The 22006-nt window shown below is 38.0% G+C and overlaps 1 protein-coding gene across 2 annotated transcripts in view; it reads left to right on the forward strand.

Moving 5' to 3' along the window:
• csnk1g1 (casein kinase 1, gamma 1) overlaps nt 1–22006 on the forward strand; it is a 60880-nt gene that overhangs the window by 17228 nt on the left and 21646 nt on the right. For both annotated transcript variants that reach the window (XM_041782668.1, XM_041782678.1), the window contains exons 3-5: nt 1078–1118; nt 2599–2668; nt 19657–19808. In XM_041782668.1, coding sequence (XP_041638602.1) covers nt 1078–1118; nt 2599–2668; nt 19657–19808 — 263 coding nt within the window. The remainder of the gene's footprint in view (nt 1–1077; nt 1119–2598; nt 2669–19656; nt 19809–22006) is intronic.

Genomic DNA, 22006 nt, shown 5'->3' on the forward strand with positions numbered 1-22006 from the left:
TTGATAGCGGCAAGAAAGGAAGTGGGGTAGAGTTGAGCTGCCTCCCTAGGATTAGTAGACTAAGACTGAGTAGGAAATTTTCATAGTGGAAACAATGACAGATCGTTTGAGACAACAGGAAGCACAGATGGAAGACAAATGAGAGCAATGGACATTATGCAAGACGAATTGCATTGACATTATAGCTGGAAAATAAAGGGAGAAACCATTCAGATGTTGACCCTGAAGGAGCTGACAGACTAGTGGAGGTGTAACTCCTAACAGTGCCTTTAATGTTTTTTTTTGTTTGTTTGTTTTGTGTTTTTTTTTTTTGTGTTTTTGTTTTTATTTTCTTCTTCTTCACTTCTTATAATTGTACGCTCAAATGTTCCAGGGTTCATGCAGATCCCTAAACAGTCTTAAAAGGTATTAAATTGGACTTTTTAAATGTAAGGCCTTTAAGTCTTAAAGAGTATTTTTTTTTTACTAGTGAGTGGTCTTAAATTTCAGATTGCACATTGACTTGGATGTTTCTTTATCTAGTCTTTGTTTTCTACATACATGTATTTGATGTTAATCATTATTTTAATCATTTTTTTAAAGTATCTGTTTGCTTGTTGTGCATGTTATGATAAATAGCGCTATACTGTATACTGAAAGGAAAGACGCATTGAATGTGCCAAAAATCATGAAATTTGGGTGTTTATGACCAGAACATGTCTTTGGCCTGCATCCTGCATTAAACAGTGCATTAAACCAGATACTTCAGTCCAGTGTACAGATATGTATCTCTTTTGGCTGTTCGCAGTATATAATCTGGTATTAAATTTTATCAGCTCAGGTCTTAAAAAGGTCTGAAAAAGTCTTAAATTTGGTTGTACAAGTGTGTAGGTACCCTGATGTTTATCTTTTGGTTGTGTTGACATAATCAGTAAAATTATAGTTACCAAAAGAATCAGGGTAAACAGAATATTGAAATCAATCAGCAAAAGGTTTTGAGATATTTAAACAAAAAAGTGTCCTTAATTCAGCAACCTTTATCTTAGATTCATAAGTGGTTTACACTTGCTAATGTTTGCCTTTTCTGTCTTATTTCAGGTAAAAATCTCTACACCAATGAGTATGTAGCTATTAAACTGGTAAGTGAATGCTTTTTTTCCTTCTTCCTCTGATGACACAAGAATAATTTGCAAAATAAGTGATATTAAACAGACAGCATCAATATTAGAAAGGGGAGGGGCTTTTCACCTAATTTATACAATGCATTATCATGAATAGATGTCCATTTGGGATATAGAATCACATTTATGACAACATTAGGGAGAAAAGCTGTTGAAGAGGTATTGTTAGCCTCTTAGCTCATGGCTAACTCACTCCCCTTACATTCCTACTGCCAGCAGCTTCTCTCTACACAGCACATAGGGGTGACCAAGCCATGTTAAGACAGCCATGATTATATGGTCTGTTGTGAGTTCTGATATCAGGTCCTCACTCGATGTATTGTTAATGCAGAGTATAGACGCAGGACTAAAGTGCAGTTACTCAGTATCTGAAAGACTGGAGCTCATTGTTAATGCCGAGAGTAAACAGGGTCTTTGTTTCTTGGAATAACCTATTAATCACAGATCTTATCTTACTGTTAGTAATGTCGATATCTCAGCTGTTAACAGATGCTTTCCAGAAATCTTAATTTGATCAGATGCTCGTTTGGACCGCTTTTCTCTCTGAGACAGAAATATGATGAGGTGTCACTGCTGGGATACAGTAGGTGTGTCTTTCCCTGGCTGCTGGACTAGAAACCCTGACTGCTGACTCATGGCTTTATTATTGTTCACTGGAGAGTAGTAAATTCAGTAGCCACACTAAAGCACTGATACATTCATCTAGCCAAATAGTATTCAGCTTCTCACTCTGCTATAGGGTTTTTATGGAGTTCTGACTACGATGGAGGGCTTTTATAACATCTTTAATTGCTTATGTGTGTGGTTTTCAAACATCAGGGAACAGGCGGGGAGTTTCCTAAACATGTGTTTAAAAATCAGAATTGAGGAAACTTTGGATTTTCCCTTTAAGTATGTTTTATTAAACTTTGTTATGAGATTTGAACATTTTCCCACATTTGAAGTTTACGCATGTGGGAAAAAAGATTTAATTCTGAGTTTATTCAAAGTTGGAAAACACACCTACAAATTGGAGATTTGCGTGTTTTCAAGAACTAGATTTGGGGCATGTTTTTAATCTCACATGTATCCACTGTCATTGTTTACTTATTAAAGCCTCTGGCTGAAGAAATGGATGTTTCATGTCAGAAATGTTCAGGCCTGCAAGCCTGGTAGACCTACTAGTGTTACATTATGGGAGTGTTTTTCCTGGTTTCTTCCCAAATCCTGTAATTATATCTCATCAGATGGCGTGTAAGTATCTGCCCTTAAGTGCACAATGAGTCATCAGAAAATGGTTGGCACTGTACAGGCCACATGGTGAATACAGACAAGACATTTCATATCTCAGAGAAATCCATTCAGTGTGTTTTTACCGAGTGAATTTATAACATCCAGGCTATTTTAGTTAGTAAGGTTCTTTAGCTGAGTGCTGACTAGACATGTTTGATCTGTGCAGGAACCAGTGAAGTCAAGGGCACCACAGCTGCATTTAGAGTACCGGTTCTACAAAACACTGGGAACTACAGGTAAGGTCACACTTTTTATTTTGATGACAGTGTTTTGGGTGTTTTTTATGAACCCATGACAATCATTTGACTGTTTTGGAACTAGGATCAGCCCTGAAGATTGCATCATTTCCGCAACAAGTGATTACCTCACTCAGGCTAAATTAAGCTGGGTCAGCAACTTAATTTAATCTCCAGGACTTTGTGGACATGAGTGTGTGAGCACCTACGTGTTTAGAGAGCATTAAACCATGACCTTGCCTGACACTGGCCTTACCAGGGGTGCAATTCAGTATGAAAGGTGTTGACATAAAGCCTCTTATACACACCCACAGAGCAGATGCAACAGCTGACCTTTTTTGCTGCTCTGCTGTAAAGACTTCCTTGTTGTTATCTGGGCAGAACATGCAGGAAGTGCTGTGAGCTGTGTTTGAGGATGTAGTGTATGTTCTGTTCCGTGTGTCTGCAGTGTCCTGCTCGCTTTAGATTAACGAACATGTGTGCATGGCCCAACTGTGATTGAGCTAATCATCGAAGCCTACTTAGTGTTTTTTCTTCATTGAGACTCTTTAAATAGAGGCAAATACTTGCTGTGACAAAATGTCATTTAGTCCAAAAACCAAGGTCCCTTGGCAGCACAAGCTGTAAACACAGCATAACCTTTACATTAATTTGACATGTTAAAGGGATACTTCAACATTTTGGCAAATTCGCCCATTGCCATAATTCCTATAGTCTTAGTAATAGGTTTGTGTCCTTTAGTTGTCGGTGCAAGCTGTTTCTAGATCTGGGGGGACTGTTGAACCAACTGCACCGCGAACGCTGTTTTAGCAGACGAAATTTTTGCTTTCCCTCATCAAACTCACCAAACACACAATCCAGTAACTCCATACACTCTTGTGGACAAGTTGTGACCTGCACATTCACCACGCTATGAAATAATAACGTATAATTATGTAACGTTACGACACATGAGGCAAATACTCTGAACTATTTCTTGAGTGAACCACTGGGCAGAATGACACAGTGCAGCAGCCATGTCTGGAGTGTAGTTCCGGCTTTGCATTTAACTTTAACTCCGTCTGCTAAAATAGTATTCACAGTGCAGCTGGTTTAACAGTCCCCCCAGATCTAGAAACAGCTTGCACCGACAACTAAAGGAAACGTACCTATTACTAAGACTATAGGAATTATGGCCATGGGCGAATTTGCCAAAATGTGAAGTATCCCTTTAAGCTTGATAACAAGCAGTTCCTCATTTTCCCATTCCACCGCTCATCAAATAGCATTTTGATTACTTTGGAGAAAAATATTCTGGATGTTTGGAGGGGCAATCATGATGCCACAATCTAAACATTGATTTTAATATTAGAGATTTGCCAGATCCCATCCAACATCGTTATCAAGTCTGATGTTGATGTTATTTTTTATCAGACATCAGACTGACGACAGTGATCTACGGAAGAAGAGGCTTGGGGCTCTTCTCTACTTAACGGTTACAAGATTTTGAAAATAAAGCTAGCTTTACACTGACGCTTTTGCCTTGTGTAATACTAGTACAGAATCTAAAAACATTAGCGCTGCTAGCATCTTAGTGAAGTATTTATTTACAAACCACAATAACAAATATCATCGTTTTCATGACTATGTTTTCACGTTTTTATCTTGCAATCTGCAAAAAAGTTACACATAACTGTGACACCAATGTAATTGGATAAAAATTATAGATGCAAAGGTGTCTTGGAAAGTATTGAGAGGGTCTTGAAAAAGGTCTTAAAAGTATTGAATCTAATATTACATGTTTTGTATATGTCCTAAAGAAGCGGGCTGTGGTGTTTAACGAGGTCGGAGAAGTAGCCTCAAAGAGAAGGGATGGGGATCGAAGGTTCTGTATATTTCTAATACCTGAAAATCAATTACTTTTCAGCTTATTGATACTGCTATTGAGTCTCACTGGCTCTGTGACGTAACATCATTTCATTTAAGATATAACTGGTGTAAAAACATAATGTCAGTTCTTTCATGGAGAACATAAACTAAAAGCACTCATACCACTCTCTTCAGCTGCTTCAGGACAGTTTTATTCTTCAGCTGATCAGATAATTGCTGAAAAGTGCTCCAAAACTTTTGTACAAAGTCCTGTTTGTTAAAAATATTAATCCAGTGTAGAAATCTGTGGTGGAATCGGCAGAATTTAAGTTAATAAGCGAACTTTACGAACTAAAGATGGAAAATATGAGGCATTCAGGTAACCTCAGTAAATTAGATGATTTATGATATGTTTAAATGTCACAGAAAAATTGAAAAATTTTGTTTTTGACCAGAAACTTCAATAAATACAGTTATGAATATGAAGAATGTATTTGTATTTGAGGGATATAAAACAGATGTGACTAACTGAGTCTTTTTAACTCAAGCTCTACTCAGCTTAGACCACTTCGAGTGTAAATATTTGTCCCCATTTTGTTTTTCCACCAAACTATAGAGAAGTGTCATAGTGGTATTGATAAAAATTAGTGATCCACATCCCTATCAAAGAGTGACAGTGAGGACGACTGTAAACATGTGGGTTGGTCCTAAAGCTGAGTTAAACCCCTCAACAAAACCTTCCCAATAAAAGATTGTAGTTTTACTTTTCCTTGAGTGCTTTTATTGTGAATGCCCACATCAGGCGTTTCAGTAGCAGCTCCTACTTTCATCAATTTTTAGTTTGAAAACTATATATTTTGTGTAAATGTTAATTGGCCATATTTAAGGCTATTTAATCTCACCACATTTATTTCAGATAACTTCCTGTATTTTTTCTATCATTGTGTATACTATATCACAGAAATAACAGATATCATAATGCCATTTTTTCCGGTACTGTACAGACCTAGTGCACTGCACCTAGAGCTTAGAGCTTTCCATTGAAACTGGCTAGAGATGAGAGTAAAAAAACATTAGAGCTTAGAGCTTTCCATTGAAACTGGCTGCAGATGAGAGTAAAAAAACAAACATTTAGTTAGTTGTTGCCTAAGATGACACTCTCTGCAGTGTATTGTGATGTTTCTTTCACATCGCGTATTGTCATATTAACAGTCCTATTGTAAGAAATATTCAGACACATCAAGGTAACACCCTGATAAGGCTGAACCTTGCATGCTGGAGGGAAGGGTTATTTGAATTTGCCCACAGGCCTGCTTAAATCTCCAGTATCAGGCTGGCTTACACATGGTCTTGTTGTTACTTGTTACAAAGGACTTACCGTAAGCCCAGTTCAGACCAAAGATTCACACAAGGAAACTGTCGCAAAAAGGTTGTTGCAGTGAAAAACAGTCTGCCTGAGCTAAACTATTTCACTCTGATGCATGTGAGGAATGTATCGTGCACCACCTGTTTTAACAGCCAATTAGCTTAGAGTGAAGTCAGTTGGTCAGGTCAAGTTGAAATGTCAGTGTTGGGAGGACAGGAGATCATCTTATCAGTTTGCTTTGGAAACGGTGTACGGCAGTTTCTCAACACTCAAGGCAACGGAAGAGGAGGTGGTCACTGTGGTCATACTGAATGAAGAAGGAAATGAATCAGAGAAATTAAACCTTTTCTGATCATTTCAGTGGTCTAAATATGAAGCACAAACACGTTCACATCTCTGTACAATGGTAAAGGAAGGGTCGGGATCATGGGAGTCTATTTAATGCATATGCTTCATTCTTCCTCTCTGCTGTGTGTATAAATGTGTGTCCTGCCCTCACTCAAGTGTACTCAGACCTGCAGCTCTTTCTGACTGTTGATTCAATGACACAGACAACATGCCGCCTTTTAATGCACATGATGGTGTGTTACATTGGTGCGAACTGCTTTAGTGTTGTAGATCAGTGCAAGTTTAGACTTTGGTTTAAAACTTGGCTGAATTTTAAGCTTTTTGATGTCTTCTTGAATATCTAGGAATCTGCATCAAGCTGCTGTCACTGCATGAGGCCAGATAATGGGGTGAAGGGTTATCACTAATCTAGATCAGCAGATGGGCTTTAATTAGGTTATATATTTAATATGCATGCTGCAGAATGTGATCAGATTTCTTATAACTTCTTGATATTTTCAGAACCGTTTATATTTGGCTGCAGGGAAGTGTGTTTCTAGTAGTCCTCTATTAGTTCTGTTTAATGGTGGTAAATGTCTGCAGTAGGTCAACAACAAAGTACTTTCATCTGAGACAGCTTTTCCTGGGATCTGATTTGTGATGGTACTGCAGTCAGGTTTTTAAATTTTTGTTTGCACATGTCTTTGTATGGAAACACTCATTCCCAGATGTGTTACAGAATTTCATCCAGAATCGTGCCCTTTAACTCTTCGTTATTGCTCGTTCCAAATGAAAGACAATACAGTAATAGTTTCTTCTCGATTTCCTTTTCCTGAACTCCACTCCCTCGAGGATCTCCCTTTGTTGTAAAAGATCAGTCAAGGTCATCTGACGCATCACTGTTACAGAATCCACTGACACGACTTTTATGGGTAGAAAAGCACCAACAGAGGAATATATTAAGGGTAGATGTTTTAGTCTTGGTGGTAGAGGAAATGGGTGGGAACTTTGGAAACAATGAAACAATAGAAAAATCTTTTTTTTTTATTACACATTTTGGTTTCTATTCTGGTAAAGTGGTTGAAACTATGCAAACATGGCACTGATGCTTTAATGAATACACCTTCAATGTGCTAGTGAGAATTATTTTCTGCTCACATGTTATAAAACAAAGATAGAACTGCACGCAACAACCTTAAAAAGACTTTTTGGATGTATGGCCCTTTCTGTGCTTTTTGGAGCTCCACGTGTATACATGATAACCAGACTGGGAATATAATGGCTATTGTTTTGCAAAGGCAGAGGCTGTAAAAGGCCAACTGTGCGGAAACTCATTAAATATTTAGTGAGTGGGTCTGCCTCTCAGAGCTAACCTGCCTCTGTCCTCTCCTCCAGATGGGATAACGTGACCTCATTTCTTCTTGGCTGTGAGCTGTGCCACATTCCTTGCAGCCAATGTGGTTGTCACAGTGTCTGTGCAGCAGCGTCTTTATGAATTAATGCGGTTTGACTCAGATGCTCAATCAGGTGTTGTATCTGGTGCATAACCAACTGTTTTTGGATATTAATGAGGATGATTCAATAAGGAATCAAGCATGTCCTGTTAAATATTATGTGAGGTTATGCGTCAGTGCAATCAGTTGATTTTGCTTTGCTTCTTTTGGTATTACGATCCAGCCTACCATGAGACATTTTTGTAGGACTAGACTGTTTTGAAGATCAGGAGGGTTTGTTCAAGGGTGGGTGGGCACTGTTGAGCTGTTGGAGGTATCAGCAGCCAGTCCTCATCATGAAACATTACACCAGCTCTGTGACCATTGCAATCCCACAAAAGTAAACATTTCCCACAGAGACGGTGCTTACCAGGTTTGAAAAACATGTGAAAGAGAGGCCAGAGGTCTCATCCTGATTGTTTGTTTCCACTAATGGAAAGACATGGGCCATTGTTAGAAATAGAGCCTTTGTAATGGCTCTGTTACCTGAAGTAGAACAAAAGCATGGTGACAAAGTTGTAAAAATACAGCCGAATCAACAGAGATGAGAAGAAGTTTCAGGATGTTTAGACTTGTTATGGAAATACACTGATTATATTGTCCTTGTTGAATGAACATGGGTCTAGTAGGAATGGGTGGTAATAAGGTACACCAAGGTATTAAAGAATAGTCTGGTATTGCTTTAATCACTGTCATGATGAGGGTGCTGTGTAGTGAGCACACATTTTAGATAATTGCCTAAAGAGTGTGTGTGTGTTTCTGGTAGAAGCAGCACTGTTTGTGTGTGAAGATTCTATAAAAATGCTGATAGAACTCATGTTAATAATGTCAGGGTAATTTGGCCAGCAGGGATCCAGGAATGAAAAGGTTTTGCTCATATTTACTCGCTTTACGTGTAAAGCAACAGGAGTAGCAACATCAGACACAATTAAAACCATCAAAGGTTTTTATAAAAGTCTAAACATATGTTAAGCCTTCATATCTGTTATGTATGAAGTTAAAAGGCAACTGTTGGTTATTTTGTAAATTTCATAAGCTTCCTGTAGGCCACAGATAAATCATGGTTGAATAGAGCTTGGTACAAATGCACAAAGATAAAATAAATATTATTTATGGCCTATTTTTATCAACTTAAAAGCATGGTAAACATTACTTTAATTCATAAATCTGTGTAGTAATAGTTTGGATAGTTACTTGCCTCTAAAAGATGGGGAAAAGAGAGCACATAGGTGGCATTACTTACAGGGAAAAGAGAGGACAGCAAGATCATCTGATCCTCTGTCCTGATGTAATACAGTTTACCCGTGAAGTCTGAAAACAATGCTGAAGCTATAAACCACTTCCAGGCCCCTGTCAATAATGTCCTTAATGTCTTTTTAGACTAGAAGCATTTCAAAAGGAGTTATGAAGTGTGGACAGAGGAGCACTTTTGTCGATGTGCATGCAGATGCATGCATTGCATGCATTTTTTGTTCGATCTGAATAATGCAGTTTTTAAATCCCAGATGGTGATGCATACCAGGGTATATTTTTGGGGAGGTGTAACGTTATTAAAAAGTGAATTTCACCCAATCCTTCATGGGTTCACTGAAATACACTTCTGGGATTTAGCTTCTGCACATGCAAGGGCGTCCATAAGAGGGAGTAAAAAGGGAAAGTCTTCTTGGTTCCAGTCACATTGGTAGGAGCCCATGGAGGTTAAGAAAATGGTTCATCCTAAATTCAAACAATATTTTGATTTTGACCTAAATACCATTAACTATTAAAACAACAAAAATACACGTCTTTATGGTTGCTTGATCAACATCATGAAGCCTGTTTCAAATGTAAACCCTGTTTTCTTAAAACAGTATGAGCCTTTTATAATCTAATGTTTATTTTGTTTAGAGGCCAATTTAACTTAACTGTTGGACCTTAAATGTTGGACTGTGTACCTCCATCCCAGGACCAGCTTTTAATCCTTACAATAACCTGTCAACAAACTCCAAAAACTGATCAAAATCAAGCCAAGGAGGCAAATGTTTTCTAGAAGCAAACATTAATGCTGTTGATCCTGCATGCATGGGATTATGTCATTAAGTCATGTCTGGGGTGGGCTCATGCACATGTAAAAATGTCCCTTTTCTAAAGAAAAACCTCCTCCAGCAATAAACTCATCATAACCATAATCACAGAATTGCAAGAGATTTAGAGGTGTTACAAAAAAGTTCATGTTTCTCTGCCTTATAGGTTTCAGTCAGGTCTTGTTATGATTTAACAAGTCTGTTATACAGGGTACATTTCCATGTAAAAATGCTTTCGTATTCACAGTCAGTCAAACATATTACATTAATGAAGACTATTCTGTAAATTCTAAAACATCCTTATACACTATGAAACCTAATCATTAAGCTGTGTCACATAACCTCAGGTTCACAGACACAGAAGAAAGAAATATATTCTTTTAGTCTTCAGTATGTATTCATCCCTTAAAACACATTGGGATATGTGAAATGTAGAAAATCACAGCATCTTTCTGCAGCTGTCTTCCTGCACAGAAAGTTGATAGACAGCTGCAATCACATGAATGGCTTCCAACCCAGTGTGCAGTTTTATTGTGTTACACTCTGAATTCCTATTTAGAAATTTACATTGCTAGAATTATAATTGAAATGGTGTTTGAGATATCAGTCACGCCTATTGGAATAGACGTTTAAATTTGCTACAGTGATAATGATCAGATAAAACTTTGTCCTGTGAGGGGACATTCTGCCATTGTAGTAGCACAAGACGAAAAAGAATGTGGCAAATGTAATAAGAATTCAAATAAGGGTAGGGTTGACATGGATTGAATGAAGTAAAATAGGAGTTTAGATAAAATAGTACTTGTTTAGGTTAGAATCAAGCGCCATTTTTGTTGAATGGAAAAGTTATTTTTCCTGAGGGTTTCTAGCACTACCAAAGCTTTGCAGTAAAGCTACCATGTTATGATAGAAGGGATGCCAAGATACCAATCAACTATGTGAAAGATCAACCAATAGCCATCATATTTTACACTTTGTTTTAGCACCTGGTTCACCAGTTGGTCAGCCTGCTTAGTTTTGTAGTGTACTAGGACCTCCTACAGGTGGCTGTGCAACCGGATAAAAGTAGCACAAATTTGATCCTTACTCAGTCACTGACATGCTTTTACTTAGGTTGTTCAACAGAGCAGAACAAAAATGTCCCAAGGTGCAATGCAAAATCATCCTATATTAAGGAAAACTGAATTACACAATCTGATTATTAATTTATTATTTGTTCATTTATGAGAATTAATCAAAACAGAGCAAACAATGCAAACAGTCGTAGAAATGAAAAGCAATGAGTGTCAGACATTTATTGCAAATATTTAGAGACAGTTTTCACCTCTAAACAGCTGTATTATTCAAACTCCCTACCAAACCCTGATTTTCTATACAGCTACATCTGCATGTTAATTTTTATTTACCTTCACTTAACAGTCACTTTACTGATCAGACTTTTGAAACATCATGATGGGATTTCATTTTTCCTCAATTAGTGCCGCAAACTAGCCTTTATTCCAACATTCTGAACACAGATTTCAACATTAGTTATTATCATTTGAACTTAATCAGGGTTAAGGTTTGGCTTTTAGTTACCATGGCTGCTCTAAGTGTAGGAAGGGGGACGAAAGACAGCAGCAGATGAGGGGACTGAGGGATCTTTCCTTTTTTAAACCAGTGGTTGAAGGTGCTGCATTTTGGTTTAATTTGATTCATAATGCTAATGTGTTTGATACTAGCACTGGGTAATTAATCCAGTTTTAATTTCAATTACAATTTTGGCTTCTTGCATTATAGCAACAGTGAAAGCAAATGCACTGTGCCACACAAATAACCATCAGTGCAAAACACAGCACAAATCTGTATTGAATCCATGCGTATGTATGGGTACATGTGCAGTACATGGAAGGAAGGAAGTTGAACCCAAAGCAACATCAAATGCACGACTAACCAACTGAGCTAGACTGACACTCCATAATCCACATTAAATTTTATTAATAGTGCAGCCCTAATGCTATATTCATTTGCCTCTCAGATCTGTAATCATGCAATGTAAACTATCTTCGTGGCCCAGTTCTTAAATAAATATTCCCCCATACAATTATTCTGACTATCAGCAGGGCAGCTTTAGCTATGTCAGAAGTTTAATACTGAGCCACCACTCAAATGCTGCAGCTATCATACAATAAGAATTTCAGCAGCACGTTCACTGGTTTAATTGGGGAGTTGGCTTTTTCACATGCGAAGTGCAGGATAGACAACAGAGCCACTGCAGAACTCTTATATTCAACATCTTCATTTCCATTTCATCATGTTTGTGGTGAAACACCTGTCAAATGTGTAACATCGTGCCGTCCAGGATACACCCTGGACAGGTGTCAGGTCTTACACAGATCTGATACACACAGAGTGAGAAAAACAGATCCACTCTCACACCTACAGTCATTTTAGAGTCATGAATTCACCAAACCTGCATGTGAATAGACCGTGGGAGGAAACCCACACAATCACGTGGAGAGCATGCAAACATTACAAGGAAAGGGACTACGCAGTCACCACGTCATATTTCTGTCACAGATGAGGTTTTATCCCATCATCAAAGAAAAACAAAAAAGCCATTTTTTACTTTTTAAAAAGATTGAGGAGGTGTTGCAGATCTTAGGCATCAGATAGTTCTCAAAATATCGACTCAAAGTACTTCAAAGGAGGCAGATACAAATAGATTTTAGTGAGTTTCCACATCCTCTTTGTTATTGTGGCAGATAAATTATTAATAGCACAACAACTACAACCAGATGGTCAACATAAAACATACGAGCTCAGGAGTGGTCTCATCCTGGAGTCCAAAGATCTGTTCCCCTGACAGCGAGAAGAAAAATCTCACACATGGAAGCAAACGTGGCAGCCAGGCGATTTAGCCTAGTACCATTCAGCCAGGCTTATATTCATTCATCACAATCATCTTGTTCCAGCTTTTGTTGTAAAGGACTGCAGCCAACGCTTCTATTAAATTATACAGCTGAAACATATTTTTCATCCTTTTATGCAATGATAGGCAGAGCTGATGCGTTTTTGAGTGTGGTTATAAAACCTTTATAGGTATTATTTAATCCTGATGTTTTATTCTATTCTTATCACAGACTGGCTGCTCTGACTAATGATAAAAGTGTATTATATATCTAATATATTCCATATAAAAATGACTGAAAGTCAAATAGAAAGATGAAGCTATGATCTTCTGTCTGTGTGGAAGGAAAGGAGTGTCCGTTTGTACAGCATGAGCAGGATTTGAGCAAACATCATCCATGGCTTTAACTAAATACTGAGATGCAAACAGTTGATTTAACTCTTTGAACTCAGCCAGAGAAATGAGTCTTTCTGTGCCCAATCAAAAATACTTTTGCTTGCTGTAATGTCTTTTTCTCTGATTTACTTTTTCAAGTGCTTTGTCTCCCTAAAATGGGAACAACCAAGGATGAAAGTACCTGGAAGTCTCTAAACAAGGAAAAATATAATAGTGCATTAATTGTAAAAGCTCAAACATCTGACATGTTTTTAATGCCTTGTTAATGGCTAACCTGAATTAGGGTTGAACGGTTTTGGAAAAAATCTAATTGCAATTTTTTTTTTCCACAATATTGCAATTGCGATTAGATACAGTATGTGATTATTCCCGAAGTTTCTTTTATTTCTAAACAGGGACTGAACAATTCTTTAAAAAATCTAATTCTGATGATTTTGACTTATATTGCAAATTGGATATGAGTTGTTGCATTGAAGGGTTTATGTTATTCTTATATTTAATAAGAAAAAAAGCACAAAAATGAAGAAGATAGGATTTTTTAAGACTATTCTATAAAAATGGCACCTGAATGATTGCATGATATGTCATGCATAACATCTCTGCTGCAAAAAATCTTTAAAATTGGTAATTTGACTCAGATTTCAAGTCAAGGAAATATTGCATCTTCTGCAAGATGAAAATTGCAGCAGGCCATAATGCAATGTAATCTAATTTTCGATTAATTTCCCAGCCCTAAGCTGAATACACATTTTGGGTTCACAGGATTTTTTTTTTCCCCCTTTTACCAACGTTATTGCATACCTTTTTTACATGTTCAAAATATTTGAATATTTGAATCAATGAATCCTTTCAATCTAGTGTTGTTAAGAACTATCAATGACGGCCTGTGACATATTAAACATGAGACAAAAAAGTGGAAAACAAAAAATCATGCAAAATGAAAGGCACCACAGAAAACAGCCTAATACCTCCTGATTTGAAAAAGTAAAAATAAAGACAACATAAAATGCAAATTAAAAGGCGTGCATTGTAGAAAACTAAATCATATTTTTGATTATGGATGTGCTGTCACACCATTTTAATAAAAAAGCTGATGCAGTGGATTCTCATGCAAAATCCTCACTCATGTTTGTCAGTAATGGATCCCCAACTAGCTCATGTAATCACAGGAAGAGACAATGTAGTGGAGTCTGAGCAAGGCGCTTAACACATTTGTTGTTGATGATTTTTGTTTTACGGTCTGTGAATTATCTTTAAAATATATTAGCGATTTAATGTAACATACGTATCTTCACATCTCTGTGCAGGGCAGGGGTAGGAAGGAAGACTGAGAAAAGGACAGCGGGGCCCATCGCTCTGCTTGCCTTGCATCTTGCTGCGGGAGCCAGCCTAGAGCAGACTTTTCTTCTTCGTGTATTTTTAATGTGTTGGCTACTTCCCTTCTTCACTGGAAGTTTAATAGCGGTTAGCAAACACTTACCGGAATTACTACCGTCTGGATTATGCTAAATACTGTTATATTTGTATCTCCCTCTTTTTTAAGTAGTTCGAATGTATTCATCGTGGGGACTACATGCACCGAACTGAGACTCCTGAACTGTGATGGTTTGTTACGAATGCAAAGGGATGCACTGATCAGGTTTTTTACAGCCAATACCGATCAGCTATAAGTGAGATTGGTTGGTACAATCATGTCTTGTTTTTAGCTTCCGGTTTAGCAGTTGGTCAGTCTACTTAGCTTTGTAGTAGACTAGGACATCCTACAGGTGGCAGCACAACCTCATAAAAGGGGCAAAGTCATCCTTAATTAGTCAACAACTTGCTTTTGCTTACAATGCTCAGTAAGCAGTACAAAATCCTCCAAAGCCCTGTAAGGGCAACTGAATTGCACTGGGATGATTCATTCATTACATGTGTAAATGTATGGGGAATAATGCACATGGTTATAAATAGACTAAAGAAATATTATTAAGCTTTTACAAATAAAATATTGCTTTCATAGCCTTCCGCAGATCTGTGCCTTTCAACAATCTTGTCTCTGGGCTCTGCAGGCAGTTCTTTTGACCTGTTGTCTTGGTTTTTGCTCTGATGTGCATTGTCAGCTGTGAGGCCTTCTACAGAGAGAATTAAATTCACCACAGGTGGTAGACACGTCTCAGACAAGACCCAGAGAAATGGGAGGAACCTGAGCTAGTTTAAAGTTTTGTAAAGGGTCTGCATACTTGTGTCAATATGATATTTCATTTTTTTACTTTCAATGCATTCACAAAATGTTCTAATATTCGTTTCTGTCTTTGTCATGATGGGTTGTTTCATTGGATTGGTTTTTGTTTCAGTTGAATTATGGGTAGACCACATACAGGCACTAGAAACGCTACAGATATCTTCAAGACCACGTCAGCCTTAAACCAGACATTGCTCTCATTATTTTTGAGAAAATTGGATGAGAGAAGTCCAAAGTGGTACCTAGAAAATTGGGAGCTTCTATCAAAGTCTCCCTGTACAATTAGAGTAAACTCTGCACTGATTCAGTCTCTTACAAGGACTGCTTTGTAGTAGATAATGATGGTTCTGCAATCTGTGCTTTCCTTTGCTTGTAAAAACCTTGACCAACCTTGTTTTCAATTGAACAACCGTTTATCCACTTATTTACAGCACATCTCCAATCTGACACATTTTAAGGCCTCCCACAGGCACCCGTGGTTTCAAGGCACTCATTCCTATGGTACAATTAGCAACCCACAGAACTGCATAATGGTGTCCAGAAACACAGGATGGAGCTCAGCGTGACTCCTACATGCCCATATGCTGGCTGACAGCATCACGCCACCTTTCATGCTGCAGTGTCTTTCCCATTACCCAACTGGCAATTCAAGATGTCTTCTGAAACATTTTCAGAATGAAAATGTGATCTCACTACATCAGAGCAGTATTCAGCTTTCTCATAACCATGTCTGCTTATATTGCATGAGCCCTATAATAGGTTTATAATGGCAGTTTGGCAAAGTCTTACAGCAGTCTCCTTCCACAAAAATATGAATGCAGTGTTTGTTCAACATTTGTCCTTGTGTTTGTGAACAGATTTGGCAAAAATGCATTAAGCTTTTCCATTTTAAGACCTATGTTATTTTAGTAATTGAATGAAAAGTACTAAATGCTTTGAAAACTACATCTATTTAACAGATGTAGTTTGCAGGAGTTTGCCTGCACTTCAGAAAGTGCAGGAGTGGTGCAGGCAAACTCCTGCACACTGTCTCAGTTGCACATAAACACAGGCAATGTTGTGGTATCAAAAGGTTGCCAATGTTTTTCTGTAATTTAGACAGGGCACCAGCTTGCCCACATCTTTTTGATGATCGAAAACAAGAAATTAAAACTAAAACTTCAAAATGTTTTGCCATGAGTTATTGTATCAACTGAACTTCATCTTTCATATGACTTTTTTTTTTTTTTTAAGTATTCCTGTTTTCCATCGCCAGCCTGAATAGTTTGGGTTAACTCTCACCACCTTTATGGACTGACTTTCTCACTCAGTATCAGCTGTTTTCAGCTGAAAGCTCTAATGTATCCTCCGTACACTTTGCCAAGTATGAAGTGAATGCTTAATCAACTAGCTGATGAATCAAGTGGAGCAGTTAGCAGATTATTTCCAAAGGGTGGAGACCAAAACAAAGCTTGAAGAAGAGTAAATATTGGACTTTCTCTTTCCAGATTAAACATGACCTGTAATTCACGCTCATGTTACTCTGTTTCTATTGGGTGTTTTAAGCAGTGTGCAGGCAACTGTGTGACGTCTTCCCCTTATCGACTTCATAAGATGTTTATAAGTCAGTGTGTGCAAAGCTTGTGCTGTACATTTTGATAAAACTATCCTGATTTGGGGGAATGTATGCTCAGTTTTCTAATATGGAAATACACCAACATAAACGTGCACCTACAAGCACATATGTAATCGTGTTTAACTCATATCTTGTAGGGATACATGAGAATATTATTAGCAGATATTAGCTCAGAAAATGAATTTTCAGTGTCAACATGAACATTCCTGCTGATATTTACAACCAATGTTGTGGTAGTAAAATCAGACTATATCAGCTAGGGTTGTTCCGATTCCGATACCAGTATTGGAAATACATTCCATACTGCTTAAAATGCAGGTATTGGTATTAGTGTGTACACAAGTTTATGCACCGATCCGGTACTATTTGGTTTAGCTTTATATTTTGTTTAATTTAGCCATGCTAACTGTTAGCACTATAAACGCAGATAAATTCTTCTTCGCTGCTGGAAAGCACATCATGCACGGACTACCGTTTTGGAGCAGTAAAGAAGAAGCAAAGAACCCACTGCAGCAGCAAACAATGGTGTCTGCGTGACAGTTTTTCTGTGGATGTGATAATCAAAATGCCTTCCAGACCAGTGCTGTCGTAAATGACAAGAGGTGACACAGTTTATCAAAAGTTAAGTAACTGTTGAACCATAAATCGTTGTCTCTTACTTGTTTTTCCTCTTGAAGCTAGCTGTTGTGCTTTCTCATTGATGCTTTTGATGCCTTTGAGTCCTTTGCGACAGCATTTACAGTGAACCCGTGTGACTTTTGGAGATTTTAATTATTAGATCCACACCAGTAAACGTGACATTGAGCGTCTTTTTTTGTCCATTTAATCAAATTACAATCGTGTAATACCACTAGCTCGAATGCTAACCGCCATATTGTGAACTCTTTGTGAGGGTCTGTCAGTCAGTTGCAGGCTGTTCTATAATCACGTCATGCTGCCCAGATAGAGCATGATATAGAGAGTGATAGAGAGTCTGTGATGCAGCCCCCTGTATTATTATTATTATTATTATTATTATATTTAGCAGTAAAACTCAATAATCAGCAGAAAAACAACTTTAGGGTCCCAGAGATGTTGTACATTATGATTCTATTTGTTGAGTCAAATATAGGTCTAAAATAATTTTCTAGTCTGCACAGTCAGTCCAGAACGTTCACACTGGTATCAGATCAGTACTCGGTATCAGCTGATACCCAACACCTTGGTATCAGAATTGTATTGGGAGGGAAAAAATGGTATTGGAACATCCCTAATATCAGCTGTTAATATTGGCCTTACATGCAACTAAGTTCGGACCTGAAACAGCTCAGGTTTTGTCTTTATCATCGATCTTTATACTTTAATGTCTGTTTTAAGTATAATAATTTGTTTATCTGTTCATCCTCAAGTAATGGGTTTTAAGGACTGAAGGATTTGTAAATACAGGCCAGAAGCCGATATTGTGCCCTAATACATCGACAAAAACAGCAAACAGAGCTATAGTTTTCATGCCTGTGCTTTTTTCAGCATGGTTTATGGTGGCTCAGCAGATACTCCATTTTATAGAACCGTCTTTAAGAGTCATGGATGTGAAAAGCAATCAAGAAATTACTCTTTTTCAGCTTCTTTCCAATTAGAATATTTTTGAGGACTGAGCAGAGTCTGACAAAGTCAGGTCTGTGTGATTGCAGTGCCGACATTTCTTTGAAGTTTCTTGAGGGGACCTATTTAATGGGATTCTGACTTGCAGTGAGCGGGGGCAAACTTTGAATCATGCTTCCCCTGAAGGCAATTAACAGTTTGACCTGGTTTCCTTCTTTTTGAAACGAAAGTTCAAGATGTGGTCAGGATCACAGCGAAGAACTCAGAAATCAAAGACTAATTATGAATACATGATGCTTGTATGTTAGACTAGAAAAACGTGATGAATTTTATTCTGTCTGTGCAGGAAGTGAAGCTTTTAAATTTAGAATCTCCCTTTGGGTGCTTTTTTAGATAAAGTCATTAAAAACTGCAGCAATAAAAAATAACTTTCTACTGTGAAGCAGTATTAAAATTTTAGGTGTTAATCTCCAACACTGTTCAAACGGTTGAACAGCACTTAAGTTACAGTCTGCCAGCATTACAAGCAAAAGAATTACAAGGGTCAGAGCTCCAACCCTGCTATTATTACTGTTGCATTTGAATGGAAACACATAACACAAAACCGTACTGTGACAAGAAGTATAATAAGAGCCAAGGTGACAGATGGAAGGGATTTTAGAGCAATTAGAGGGAGTAGAGCAGAGACGATATGATTCAGTTGGGAGGATGTGATACGAAGCAGTGCGATGATTAGTTTCCAGCCTGCAGTAAAGCAGTGACACAGTTGTATTTGCAAGTGCTGCCTTGTATTTCACTTTAAGGTTAATGTTTACCAAGTAGCTTTCTCTGGTCTGTGCTTGCTAACCTTGTGCTGCCCCTCCTCCTAGCCGTCCAGTTAGAGGCGTTTTATGGTTTACCTTGGACTCAGCTTTGAAATATCATTAGTCAGACTGGAATAATAAACACGTTTGGCACCCTAACTCTGGCAGATTCCACCAGTATAAACAGCCAAAGACACATTGTTTTTATTGTTTACTCATTAGTGTGTCCTTTGCCGCAACAGTTTACTATAAAAGCTATTTAAAATGATCTTACGTGTTTGATGCAAAAAAGAGGATTTAAACAATAAAGACTTGAGACTGTTTTAGCAAAAGAGGACTGGATTGTCTGTTTTAATTCTAATTCCTTCCTCTTGTGTTGCAGCTGAGGGTGTACCCCAGGTGTTTTATTTCGGGCCCTGTGGGAAATACAACGCCATGGTCCTGGAGCTGCTGGGCCCAAGTCTGGAGGATCTCTTCGACCTCTGTGACAGGACCTTTTCACTGAAGACTGTCCTCATGATAGCAATTCAGCTGGTAAGTTTAAGAATAATATGGTACATGGTGTTGCATGGAATAGCCGCTACTCGTTATGACATCTGAAATGAAATCTGTAAAGAATACAACAATCAACAGGATTGGCAAGATCATTTAAGTCCTCCGTTGCTACACTGTGCCAATATGAAGACCTCTTTGTTACAGCAATGATTATTCTCCATTTTTGCTGCAGTGCTGCAATGAAGCAAAGTTGCTCTTTGAGAAATCTAGCATGTCCTACAGATGTTTGTCAATCAAAACCTTTAGTGCTTTTACAAAAACAACTTCTCCCTTAATTATTCGAAGGGCTTAAATGTGAAGATGGAGATAAAAACAAAAACTGACTTCTCCCCCTGGAGTTTTCAAACACATGCTGCAGTCTTTTCAGCAGATGGAGTTTGCAGCGTTGACTACTTAGCTGCAGGGCAAGAGGCAGCTACTTTCAAGTTGATAAAGTATGAAATATAATGTTTGTAATTATCAAAGGGGAGGTTGTCAACATTTTTGTCCTTTTCAATACCACATGCTTTAAAAAGACACAATCTTTGTTGTTTGGAGGATCACTAGTATCAAAGTATCAAACCTTTAAAAATGCTTCATCTGTTACATAAGATGGATGTATAGAAGAGGACTAGAGCCACCAAAAGTTGTCATGCAAACTCCTACACACTATCAAAGCTGCACAAAAACATGGGCAATATTTCAGTACTCTAAAGTTCACCTGCATTGTTTGATGTGTTTGCATAGTTGCTGTGGTGTCAAAAAAGGTATCAGTATCTTCTTACATTTATGAGCATCATCCATAGATGATGGAATATATTGGGCAAATTCTGAAGGATGTCAGCCACTTGGTTAATGAAACTGCCATATTCAAAACACTGTCTCATATGGATTTGACATCAACTGAGAAACAAAGAGATGGAGCTGAATTGATGCTCCTTATTATGCATAACTCATGTCCTTCTTTAAACCAAAAATGTGGTTATAAAGGTTATTTATAATAGTTAAAAAAAATAATCCTCTGTACAGCTTGTGCCCATAAAGACATGAACCCAGGCAGAAAACGTGTGTTCATGCTGTAAAAACAGGCATTTTAACACGGGGTGTATGTAACCTCTCAAACTATTGCAGTCAGCCTCAAGAAGACACTCAAGGAACTGCAATTTTTTTTGCACTCCTGCACTGGAAATGATTTGTAAAGGCACACGTCTCTTTAGAAGGCCTCACAGCTGCACCATGCACATCAGAGCAAAAACCAAGCCATGAGGTCAAAGGAACTGCCTGACGAGCTCAGAGACTGGGAGAGATCTGGGGAAGGGTACAAAAACATTTTTGCTGCACTTAAGGTTCCCAAGAGCCCAGCAGCCTCCATAATTCTCAAATGGAAACAGTTTGGTACAACCAGGACTCTTCAAAGAGCTGGTCGCTCATCCAAAACTGGGCAATTGGGTCCTTGATAAGAGAGGTGACCAAGAACCTGATGGTTCATCTAACTGAGCTCCAGAGATCCTGTGGGGAGATGGGACAAGGTTTTAGAAGGAAAACCCATCACTGCAGCCCTCCACTGATCTGGGCTTTATGGCAGAGTGGCGAGACAGAAACCTCTCCTCAGGGCACAACACATGAACGCCTGCTTGAAGTTTGTAATAAAACTCAACATGGTGGTCATTCATGCATTTGCACTGAGGGGACACTGGCAAGCTCAGGGTGGATACTAGGGATGTACCATATCATAAGCATGATATCAGTATCAGCAGATATTAGCTTGAGAAGTTATGTATTATATTGGCAGATTTAAAAAAAGAAATTTCTGACTGTAAATATTTACAGTTGACACATCGGCTGAACATATTGACAGCATGAATCAAATATGAGCCTTACATTTAGACAACATATACAACTGTACCATCAGGTTTGGTTTCCTAGCGTTCAACACACTCATGGGGGGCCTAACATGAGCCATCAGTATTTTAAGTAAGGCCCCAAATCTCAAGCAACCACCAGATGTTCTACTTCCCAGCTCCTTTTTCAGTTACACTTGACTCAGCTTCTTTGCACAGGAGGCAATTGTTGTTTTTTACAATAAAAAGGTGTGTTATTCATATCCCCATCAGCTAAAATGAATTTGGAAATTTTAACATACCTGCAAAAATCCCATATTATGGATCCCTACCATATACAACTACCCGATGACAGGG

This window comes from Cheilinus undulatus, linkage group 1 (genome assembly GCF_018320785.1).
Source record: "Cheilinus undulatus linkage group 1, ASM1832078v1, whole genome shotgun sequence".
Lineage (NCBI taxonomy): Eukaryota > Metazoa > Chordata > Actinopteri > Labriformes > Labridae > Cheilinus > Cheilinus undulatus.